The following is an 11,832-nucleotide window of genomic DNA, read 5'->3' on the forward strand; positions in this document are numbered from 1 at the left end:
GAATTCTTTCAAATTCAGATGCTGCATGCAACAAAATAGGATTTGTCCTACTGGCTCCATTTAAATAACCTCACAGAGTCATGGGGTTTAAATAACCTCACAGTCACGAGGTTTAAATAACCTCAGAGAGTCATGGGGTTTAAATAACCTCACAGAGTCATGGGGTTTAAATAAACTCACAGAGTCATGGGGTTTAAATAACCTCACAGAGTCATGGGGTTTAAATAACCTCACAGAGTCATGGGGTTTAAATAACCTCACAGAGTCATGGGGTTTAAATAACCTCACAGAGTCATGGGGTTTAAATAACCTCACAGAGTCATGGGGTTTAAATAAACTCACAGAGTCATGGGGTTTAAATAACCTCACAGAGTCATGGGGTTTAAATAAACTCACAGAGTCATGGGGTTTAAATAAACTCACAGAGTCATGGGGTTTAAATAAACTCACAGAGTCATGGGGTTTAAATAAACTCACAGAGTCATGGGGTTTAAATAAACTCACAGAGTCATGGGGTTTAAATAAACTCACAGAGTCATGGGGTTTAAATAAACTCACAGAGTCATGGGGTTTAAATAACCTCACAGTCATGGGGTTTAAATAACCTCACAGAGTCATGGGGTTTAAATAACCTCACAGAGTCATGGGGTTTAAATAACCTCACAGAGTCATGGGGTTTAAATAACCTCACAGAGTCATGGGGTTTAAATAACCTCACAGAGTCATGGGGTTTAAATAACCTCACAGAGTCATGGGGTTTAAATAACCTCACAGAGTCATGGGGTTTAAATAAACTCACAGAGTCATGGGGTTTAAATAAACTCACAGAGTCATGGGGTTTAAATAAACTCACAGAGTCATGGGGTTTAAATAAACTCACAGAGTCATGGGGTTTAAATAACCTCACAGAGTCATGGGGTTTAAATAACCTCACAGAGTCATGGGGTTTAAATAACCTCACAGAGTCATGGGGTTTAAATAACCTCACAGAGTCATGGGGTTTAAATAACCTCTCAGTCATGAGGTTTAAATATTTCACAGAGTCATGGGGTTTAAATAACCTCACAGAGTCATGGGGTTTAAATAACCTCACAGAGTCATGAGGTTTAAATAACCTCACAGAGTCATGGGGTATTAATATTAATTCAAGGTAAAATGACTGTACATGAAAGCACTGGGTCTGTTTCAGGGCCCTCAAGGAGAAACTGTTATGGGGCCCCCTGGCCATCCAGGCGTTCCGGGGTCTCCAGGTACTCCGGGGTATGGAAGACCTGGCCCTGAAGGCCCCCAAGGGCCTCCTGGACACCCCGGAGCACCCTCTCCAGGTAAGATTTGTGGTCACCCTTTGTGGAATTTGCTGTATAGTGTAATATGCTCACTAGCTTCTCATAATAAAATGTTATGTTTGTTTGTCTCCCATTTTTGTAATTCCAGCTGTGACCATCCCTGGACCTCAAGGCCCCCCTGGCCCAGCTGGACCTCCTGGGGCCTCTGCCGTGGTGAGTCAGTCTGTCCCCTCCGTTATTCCATCACTTATCCGTCCCCGTCACATCATAATGTCATCCAGTCATACCATCAATTGTCAATCCTGTAACATCATGTAATCCTTGTTACGTAATCACACGTCCATCATCAAATAACCCCAGACACACTACAGATAAAATGTCTGTCTTCCTCAATTGCCCTGGCCAGTGTCTGGAGATAAAATGACTGTCGTCTCCTCAATCACTCTGGCCAGTGTCTCCCCAACAATTACAGTGTTATAAACAGTCATAGATATTTCCTTCCAGTCTCAAAAGGTGCTTCTCTCCTGTGTTTTTCCTTTAGATGGAGACGTTTCCTTCCAGTGAGGTCATGATGCAAAGGACGATGAACAGCAGAGAGGGGACCCTGAGCTTCATCACCACGGGGACAGGCAAACTCTACATCCGGGTACAAGAGGGATGGAAGGAGGTCCTGGTACAGTAGCATCTCTGGTCTCTGTCCTCCATGTCTCTCTGGTCCCTGTCCTCCATGTCTCTCTGGTCTCTCGTGTGCCTGTCCTCCATGTCTCTCTGGTCTCTCTGGTCCCTGTCCTCCATGTCTCTCTGGTCTCTCATGTGCCTGTCCTCCATGTCTCTCTGGTCTCTCTGGTCCCTGTCCTCCATGTGTCTCTGGTCCCTGTCCTCCATGTGTCTCTAGTCACTGTCCTCCATGTGTCTCTGGTCTCTGTCCTCCATGTCTCTCTGGTCTCTCTGGTCCCTGTCCTCCATGTCTCTCTGGTCCCTGTCCTCCATGTCTCTCTGGTCTCTCTGGTCCCTGTCCTCCATGTCTCTCTGGTCCCTGTCCTCCATGTGTCTCTGGTCACTGTCCTCCATGTGTCTCTGGTCCCTGTCCTCCATGTCTCTCTGGTCTCTCTGGTCACTGTCCTCCATGTGTCTCTGGTCCCTGTCCTCCATGTCTCTCTGGTCCCTGTCCTCCATGTCTCTCTGGTCCCTGTCCTCCATGTCTCTCTGGTCCCTGTCCTCCATGTCTCTCTGGTCTCTCTGGTCCCTGTCCTCCATGTCTCTCTGGTCCCTGTCCTCCATGTGTCTCTGGTCTCTGTCCTCCATGTGTCTCTGGTCACTCTGGTTCCTGTCCTCCATGTGTCTCTGGTCTCTCTGGTCCCTGTCCTCCATGTCTCTCTGGTCTCTCTGGTCCCTGTCCTCCATGTGTCTCTGGTCTCTCTTGTGCGTGTCCTCCATGTCTCTCTGGTCTCTCTGGTCCCTGTCCTCCATGTCTCTCTGGTCCCTGTCCTCCATGTGTCTCTGGTCTCTGTCCTCCATGTGTCTCTGGTCTCTCTGGTTCCTGTCCTCCATGTGTCTCTGGTCCCTGTCCTCCATGTGTCTCTGGTCTCTCTGGTCCCTGTCCTCCATGTCTCTCTGGTCCCTGTCCTCCATGTCTCTCTGGTCCCTGTCCTCCATGTGTCTCTGGTCTCTGTCCTCCATGTGTCTCTGGTCTCTCTGGTTCCTGTCCTCCATGTGTCTCTGGTCTCTCTGGTCCCTGTCCTCCATGTCTCTCTGGTCCCTGTCCTCCATATCTCTCTGGCCCTTGTCCTCCATGTGTCTCTGGTCTCTGTCCTCCATGTCTCCATGTCCTCCATGTCTCTCTGGTCCCTGTCCTCCGTTACTCTCTGGTCCCTGTCCTCCATGTCTCTCTGGTCCCTGTCCTCCGTGTGTCTCTGGTCCCTGTCCTCCATGTCTCTCTGGTCCCTGTCCTCCATGTCTCTCTGGTCTCTCTGGTCCCTGTCCTCCATGTCTCTCTGGTCCCTGTCCTCCATGTCTCTCTGGTCTCTCTGGTCCCTGTCCTCCATGTGTCTCTGGTCCCTGTCCTCCATGTCTCTCTGGTCTCTCTGGTCACTGTCCTCCATGTGTCTCTGGTCCCTGTCCTCCATGTCTCTCTGGTCCCTGTCCTCCATGTGTCTCTGGTCCCTGTCCTCCATGTCTCTCTGTTCCCTGTCCTCCATGTCTCTCTGGTCCCTGTCCTCCATGTCTCTCTGGTCCCTGTCCTCCATGTCTCTCTGGTCCCTGTCCTCCATGTCTCTCTGGTCCCTGTCCTCCGTGTCTCTCTGGTCCCTGTCCTCCATGTCTCTCTGGTCCCTGTCCTCCATGTCTCTCTGGTCCCTGTCCTCCATGTGTCTCTGGTCCCTGTCCTCCATGTCTCTCTGGTCCCTGTCCTCCATGTCTCTCTGGTCCCTGTCCTCCATGTCTCTCTGGTCCCTGTCCTCCATGTGTCTCTGTCTCTCTGGTCCCTGTCCTCCATGTCTCTCTGGTCCCTGTCCTCCATGTCCCTGTCTCTGGTCTCCCTGTCCTCCATGTCTCTCTGGTCCCTGTCCTCCATGTGTCTCTGGTCCCTGTCCTCCATGTCTCTCTGGTCCCTGTCCTCCATGTCTCTCTGGTCCCTGTCCTCCATGTCTCTCTGGTCCCTGTCCTCCATGTGTCTCTCTGGTCCCTGTCCTCCATGTCTCTCTGGTCCCTGTCCTCCATGTCTCTCTGGTCTCTCTGGTCCCTGTCCTCCATGTCTCTCTGGTCTCTCTGGTCCCTGTCCTCCATGTGTCTCTGGTCCCTGTCCTCCATGTCTCTCTGGTCTCTCTGGTCCCTGTCCTCCATGTGTCTCTGGTCGCTGTCCTCCATGTGTCTCTGGTCTGTCCTCCATGTCTCTGGTCCCTGTCCTCCATGTCTCTCTGGTCCCTGTCCTCCATGTCTCTCTGGTCTCTGTCCTCCATGTCTCCATGTCCTCCATGTCTCTCTGGTCCCTGTCCTCCATGTCTCTCTTTTCCCTGTCCTCCATGTCTCTCTGGTCCCTGTCCTCCATATCTCTCTGGTCCCTGTCCTCCATGTGTCTCTGGTCTCTGTCCTCCATGTCTCTCTGGTCCCTGTCCTCCGTGTCTCTCTGGTCCCTGTCCTCCATGTCTCTCTGGTCCCTGTCCTCCGTGTCTCTCTGGTCTCTGTCCTCCATGTCTCCCTGTCCTCCATGTCTCTCTGGTCCCTGTCCTCCGTGTCTCTCTGGTCCCTGTCCTCCGTGTCTCTCTGGTCCCTGTCCTCCATGTCTCTCTGGTCCCTGTCCTCCGTGTCTCTCTGGTCCCTGTCCTCCATGTCTCTCTGGTCCCTGTCCTCCATGTCTCTCTGGTCCCTGTCCTCCGTGTGTCTCTGGTCCCTGTCCTCCATGTCTCTCTGGTCCCTGTCCTCCATGTCTCTCTGGTCCCTGTCCTCCATGTCTCTCTGGTCTCTCTGGTCCCTGTCCTCCATGTCTCTCTGGTCCCTGTCCTCCATGTCTCTCTGGTCCCTGTCCTCCATGTCTCTCTGGTCCCTGTCCTCCGTGTCTCTCTGGTCCCTGTCCTCCATGTCTCTCTGGTCCCTGTCCTCCATGTCTCTCTTGACCCTGTCCTCCATGTCTCTCTGGTCTCTCTGGTCCCTGTCCTCCATGTCTCTCTGGTCTCTCTGGTCCCTGTCCTCCATGTCTCTCTGGTCCCTGTCCTCCATGTGTCCATGTGTCAAAAGTGTCAATAGTGAGCTGTGAATATATCTGATATGTTTGGTGTTTTCCTGTGTCTCTGTCTTGCACAGCTTGGTAACTTGATCTACCGCCCAGTCAATATCCCTCTACCTGACACGGTAAGGACAGTAGAGATGAGGATGGGACATGTTTGACTGCATGAATTGTCTGCTCATGTCTCCCATTGTCCTCAATGGATTGTTTACGTGAAAGTGCATTGTAGACCTCCATATAAGGGATGCTTATAGCAGAATATGATGTGTGATTGCTGATTGTAATCCAGTTAGTAACAAACGTTTGCCTCCTTAGGCTCAGCCAGGCACCGCCAGAAGATATGGGGTAAGTTTGTTGACAAAAAAAAACGACAAGATTGGCTAAGCGTTTGCACCTGTGCAAAGTTAGCTGTTGTTATTTCATAGAGGAACAATAAAGTTTTTTAAAAACAGTCTTTATTTACACTTCTGTATTCTTACTCACATCTTTACTTCAACTTTTGTTTCACCCGGGGGTTGTTTTATGAAACTTTGCACTGGAGCCAAGAAACAGTCAATCAAAATGCATTATGTAAACTTTCTGCTCCCGAGTTAGTAGTTAGAAAACTTCTAGATACCAAAAAGGAGAAAAACTGAGGGGGAAAAAGTTCAAACTTTTGTTATTGTTCGTGAAAACAAGTCATTGGTTTGGCTCAAGTCTGGCCACAAAATGAACTGGAGTCTAAATGTGATTTAGCAGTGGTTTGAGTATTCTACTTTTGGATGAAATGACTATCTGTGTGCTGTCGTTGAAGGACTGCCCAGGTTCGAGTTTTAGAGATTTAGATTCCCATTTCACAGTAGCAGACAGTCCATTCTGTACCAAGACCATCACCTACATGTGTGCATAGAATGTATGCACACATGACTGTAAGTCGCTTTGGATAAAAGCGTCAGCTAAATGGCATATATTATTATATTATTATTACCTAAGACAGATGAGAATGATACTGTTGATGACTTAACATTTGTGTGTGTTTGTAAATCTGCACATTATTATTATTTTTAACATTTTAGTAATTTGTTATTGTTGTTATTGTTGAGAAGTGCCTTGCTCAAGGGTACGTCAGGAGGTTTTTCACCTAGTCTGCTCAGGAATTTGAACCAGCGACCGTTCGGTTACTGGCCCAACTCTAAAGGGCTCTGCATGGTCAATCTGACGTCTGCATTGTCCGTGCAGCATTTTACCGTCATAGGGCCTCTGCAGAAGTCAGGACCTTCATACTTCTTGTGCTTCGTGGAGCAGAGCAGAGCGATTGTGAAGGACGTTGTCAAGGAAGTGAGTTCGTGTTAATACAGGACCTCCAGCTCTCACCTACCGTCAACCAATCATGTCAATGCGAAGCCCTCAGCATTGTTACAACATTTGAGAGGCGCCCGACGATGCGGTCTCAATTTGGCCTCTGCAAGCCTCCAAAGGCTCCGAAATTGCGTCACGTCATCCATACGACGCCTCCGACCACATTTTCAGATCAAGCATAAAATTGACTTTAATCGCTAGGCTACCTGCCGCCACACGTCAGTTATGACGTTTTTGTTTGGTTACCTTGACCACCTGGAGTAGCGGAAGGATCACTCTGAACGAGGTGGCGGTTTAGAATACACACCAAATGGAGCTTCTCTAATCCTCGGTCTCTTCCTCAGCTCAACCTGGTGGCCCTGAACCAACCCTACACAGGGAACTTCGGTGGCGACGACATGACAGACAAGCGGTGCTATGACCAGGCCATGGCCATGGGTCTGCCTGCCAACTACCGAGGCTTCGTATCCTCAAAAATCCAGACGATTAATAAAGACCTGGTCCCCCAGAGGTTCAGACAGAGCTACCCCATAACCAACCTCAGGGTAAGCCAACCTCTCTCATCTTAAGATCATCTAAGGCCAGTGTATACCGCCACGTTGAAACAACATGAAGTGTCAGTCAACTCAACTCGTTCTGTATCCACAGGGGGACATTTTGTTCAGTAACTACAAGTCTATCTTCACTGGGGGTGGAGGCAAATTCCCATCAAACATCCCAATCTACTCCTTCGACGGACGGGACGTAATGGCAGACCCCTTCTGGTGTGTGTGTGTGTGTGTGTGTGTGTGTGTGTGTGTGTGTGTGTGTGTGTGTGTGTGTGTGTGTGTGTGTGTGTGTGTGTGTGTGTGTGTGTGTGTGTGTGTGTGTGTGTGTGTGTGTGTGTGTGTGGTGAAGTCTAGGTTGCCCTCATACTATATCTCTGTCTGAATAGTAAAGACTACATAAACATCCTCATCCACCCCTCATCTTCCCGCAAAAAGCTGCTTCACCAAAATGATAAATGGGTTTGGAAGAACGTGGGCATGAGGGTCGGAGGGGAACACACACATGGCTGTTTCCACAAAGTGCAGGAATCCAGACACTGAGGGTCGGACCGTTGTGTGTTTCAGCCCGGGCCCATGCGAGCCAGCTGTGTCCACCCTCTATTGCTTCTATTTATATACCGCCTCGCTGAATTTATCAGCCCCGACAAAACCAGAGACTGGAGGCTGGCAATTGTGGCTCCAAAGTGGCTTTTTTATAGATGTTTTTCAAACAGACGCTTTCCTAGTTTGTGGCGAGGTCTTATTTGAGAACGTGTATGAATAGATAGAGCCTGGGCACAACAAAAAAAGGATAAGGCTATTGATGTCATCTGTTATGTTGAGGTCGCATCTGTAGGAAGGGATTTCAGTGCCAACGGAACAGATTGAATTAAAACGATCTATACATTGGTGGGTATCTCTGCTCAGTTCGGGGCTACATTCGTTCAAGTCCCATTATGTTTTTAAAAATATTTTTTTCCTGGTAGGGGATTTAAACTATTTATTGGTGTTTGCGTGAACATCTGTTATGTATGCCAGTATGACTTTAATGTGTGTGTGTGTGTGTGTGTGTGTGTGTAGATGTGTGTGTGTGTGTGTGTGTGTGTGTGTGTGTGTGTGTGTGTGTGTGTGTGTGTGTGTGTGTGTGTGTGTGTGTGTGTGTGTGTGTGTGTGTGTGTGTGTGTAGATGTGTACATGTTCCTCTGTATGTGCTGTATCCATACACCCTCCCATTATATATGTATCTATCTCTCCCGCAGGCCTAAGAAGAGCATCTGGCATGGCTCTAATACGTTTGGCAACCTGTTGGTAGACCGGTCCTGCGATTCGTGGCAGTCTGACAACATGTCCATCATGGGCCAGTCGTCCAATCTAGCTTCAGGCTTCCTCCTGGGACAGCAAGCACAAAGCTGTAGCAACCAGTTCGTGGTCCTTTGCATCGAGACCAGAGAGCATGTTTAACACACCGCTCCTCCACATTCATCTGCTCTTGTCTCTTATCACTCTGGAAAGGTGTCAAGTATATGTACATTCCTTTATGAACATGTCATTAATATTTTCTTCCTCTCCCATCCTCTGATTGGTTGGTTGATTGACTGACTGAGATGAGATGGCGGATACTTGTCTGTCGATACCAGCTCCAAATCATGGCTTTGCTGAGTTTTTCAAAGCCAACTTTTCAAGATTATTTCTCACTACGGATGTTTCTCCTACTCAAGATGTCACCTTTCGTCTTCCAGTGATTGGCCATGTTTATCATTTGTCCTATTAGGTCATTCTTTAAGAAATGTTTGTTCCATTAGACCAGGGACAATAGCATATTTCACATGCATAACACCCATATTCTAAAAAAGATGTGTTTTTACGTCCAGTGATTTCACATTTCAGCATCAATTTCTCTCAGAATTTCAATTCAACATCTTATTTATACCGTAACTACACATAACGTGAATGAATCAAATTATTAAGGTTAAGTATGTAATTTATAGTTTGTTTGTCAGGGACTGTTTTAGTTTTTTTGTAATTTTGTTGTACAGCATTCCTGTTATGGCGCTAGAATTTTGATTTGATAGGTAGCTAGTTAGATGTGACTTCATTCAACATTCTTTCCATTAATCACATAGCAATTCACTACAAAAAAAGTTATAATTTATGAAATTCATAAGTGATTTTATCAATTATAAGTGAGTATATTTTATACAATCGTTGGTGCTTATTGATTAAAAATGTTTTTCATTTTCTTAATAATCTGAGTCTGATATAATCTGTTTTGTAATCTAGTCCTGTTACGTCGAGTCTGTACTGTGGTTAAAGGACAAGACAGACCAATACAGATCATCAACCAATCAGCCGTGTGTAGTAGATCAAAATCAAATCAAACTTTATTGGTCCCGTACAAAGTTTCGCTGATGTCATAACAGGTTCAGCGAAATGCTTATTTTACTAGCTCCTAATAATGCAGTAAAATGTCAAACAAGTTCACTTTTTCATTGATATAGATATATATATATATATATATATTTTTAAAAAACAGAAAGCAAAAAATTGTTGTAACAGAGCCATTTAACAAACAAAACGGCACTGTAACAGTTATCCAATTGTAATCCATAACAAATGCAAAAGTATGTGGACACCTATTCGTCGAATATCTCATTCCAAAATCATTGGCATTAATATGGAGCTGGTCTCCCCTTTGTTACGAGAACAGCCTCTACTCTTCTGGGAAGGATTTCCACTAGATGTTGATTCATTGCTGAGGGGACTTGCTTCCATTCAGCCACAAGAACGTTAGTGAGGTCAGGCACTGATGTTGAGCGATTAGGCCTGGCTCGCAGTCGGCGTTCCAATTCATCCTAATGGTGTTTCATGGGGTTGAAGTCAGGGCTCTGTGCAGGTCAGCCAAGTTCTTCCACACCGACCTCAACCAACCATTTTGGAATGGACCTCACTTTGTGCATGGGGGCATTGTCATGCTGAAACAGGAAAGGGCCTTCCCCAAACTGTTGCCACAAAGTTGGAATCACAGAATCCTCTAGAATGTAAATTGTATGCTGTAGCGTTAAAACATTTCCCTTCGGCCTCCCGGGTGACGCAGTGGTCTAGGGCACTGCATCGCAGCGCTAGCTGTGCCACCAGAGACTCTGGGTTCACTCCCAGGCTCTGTCACAGCCGGCCGCGACCAGGTCAGTGGGGCGACCCACAATTGGCCTAGCGTCGTCTGGGTTAGGGAGGGTCTGGCCCGTACGGATATCCTTGTCTCATCGTGCACCAGCGGCTCCTGTGGCGGGCCGGGAGTAGTGCACGCTAACCAGGTCGCTAACCAAAGTGCACAATGTTTCTTCCGACACATTGGTGCGGCTGGCTTCTGGGTTGGATGCGCGCTGTGTTAAGAAGCAGTGCGGCTTGGTTGGGTTGTGTTTCGGGGGACGCATGGCTTTCGGCCTTCGTCTCTCCCTAGCCCGTACGGGAGTTGTAGCGATGAGTGAAGATAGTAATTACTAACAATTGAATACCACGAAATTGGGGAGAAACAGGGGTAAATTCAATTTTTTAGCCCGAACCATGAAAAACAGCCACAGCCCCATTCCTCCTCCACCAAACTTTACACTTGGCACTATGCATTGGGGCAAGTAGCGATCTCCTGGCATCCTCGAAACCCAGATTTGTCCGTCTGACTGCCAGATGGTGAAGTAATTAATCACTACTCCAGAGTCCTATGATGGCGAGCTTTACACCACTCCAGCCGACGCTTGGCATTGCGGATGGTGTTCTTAGGCTTGTGTGCATCTGCTCGGCCATGGAAAACAGTTTCATGAAGCTCCCGACAAACAGTTATTGTGCTGGCGTTGCTTCCAGAGGCAATTTGGAACTCGGTAGTGAGGACAGACGGTTTTTACGTGTTTCAGCACTGAGCGGTCCCGTTCTGTGAGCTTGTGTGTATATATTCAGACCCCTTAACTTTTTCCAAAGGTTGTTACTTTACAGCCTTATTCTAAAATTAATTACTGTCACGCCCTGACCTTAGAGATCCTTATTATTCTCTATGTTTGGTTAGGTCTGGGTGTGACTCGGGTGGGAAATTGTCACGCCTTGGTCTTAGTATTTTGTGTTTTCGTTATATATTTGGTCAGGCCAGGGTGTGACATGGGTTTATGTTGTTGTATTTCGTATTGGGGTTTTTGTATTATTGGGATTGCGGCTGAGTAGGGGTGTTGTATGGGCTTGGCTGCCTGAGGCGGTTCACAATCAGAGTCAGGTGATTCTCGTTGTCTCTGATTGGGAACCGTATTTAGGTAGCCTGGTTTCGCTGTGTATTTTGTGGGTGATTGTTCCTCTCTCTGTGTAGTTTCACCAGATAGGCTGTAATAGGTTTCACGTTCCGTTTGTTGTTTTCGTATTTGTATAGTTATTTCATGTATCAATTTTTTCCTTCATTAAAGACATGAGTAACCACTACGCTGCATTTCGGTCCGACTCTCATTCTACAAACGAAGAACGCCGTTACAGAAATTCTACGTTTTCTGGTTCTTTGTTTTTGGCCGAGTGTGGTTCCCAATCAGAGGCAGCTGTCTATCGTTGTCTCTGATTGGGGATCATGCTTAGGCAGCCTTTTTTTCCCACCATTAGGTTGTGGTATCTTGTTTTCTGTTTAGTTACTGTTGCCTGACAGAACTGTGCGTTTTCAATATTTTTATTTTGTATTATTTTTTAATTAAAATCATGAACACTTTCCACGCTGTGCCTTGGTCTACTCTTTCTACCACCATCAAGAGCTGTTACAATTACCTTGTTTTTTTCCCTCATCAATCTACACACAATATCCCAAAATGACATCACAATAGCCCAAAATGACATCACAATACCCCATAATGACATCACAATAGCTCATAATGACATCACAATACCCCATAATGACATCACAATAGCCCATAATGCCATCACAATAGCCCATAATGACATA

General features: G+C 47.0%; 1 protein-coding gene across 2 annotated transcripts in view; it reads left to right on the forward strand.

Annotated features, from left to right (window-relative positions):
- The window catches only part of LOC118361210 (collagen alpha-1(XVIII) chain-like), a 134,978-nt gene extending 123,375 nt beyond the window's left edge, over positions 1–11,603 (forward strand). Inside the window, exons 34-41 of one of the 2 annotated variants that reach the window (XM_052483946.1) lie at positions 1,190–1,325; positions 1,435–1,499; positions 1,828–1,953; positions 5,085–5,132; positions 5,323–5,352; positions 6,690–6,890; positions 6,994–7,109; positions 8,132–11,603. In XM_052483946.1, the coding sequence (XP_052339906.1) occupies positions 1,190–1,325; positions 1,435–1,499; positions 1,828–1,953; positions 5,085–5,132; positions 5,323–5,352; positions 6,690–6,890; positions 6,994–7,109; positions 8,132–8,333 (924 nt within the window). In that variant the 3' untranslated portion in view covers positions 8,334–11,603. Of the gene's footprint in view, positions 1–1,189; positions 1,326–1,434; positions 1,500–1,827; positions 1,960–5,084; positions 5,133–5,322; positions 5,353–6,689; positions 6,891–6,993; positions 7,110–8,131 lie in introns of both variants that reach the window. The other variant, XM_052483945.1, reaches the window with a different exon arrangement.
- Positions 11,604–11,832: the final 229 nt, after the last annotated feature.

This window comes from Oncorhynchus keta, chromosome 28, assembly GCF_023373465.1.
Source record: "Oncorhynchus keta strain PuntledgeMale-10-30-2019 chromosome 28, Oket_V2, whole genome shotgun sequence".
NCBI lineage: Eukaryota > Metazoa > Chordata > Actinopteri > Salmoniformes > Salmonidae > Oncorhynchus > Oncorhynchus keta.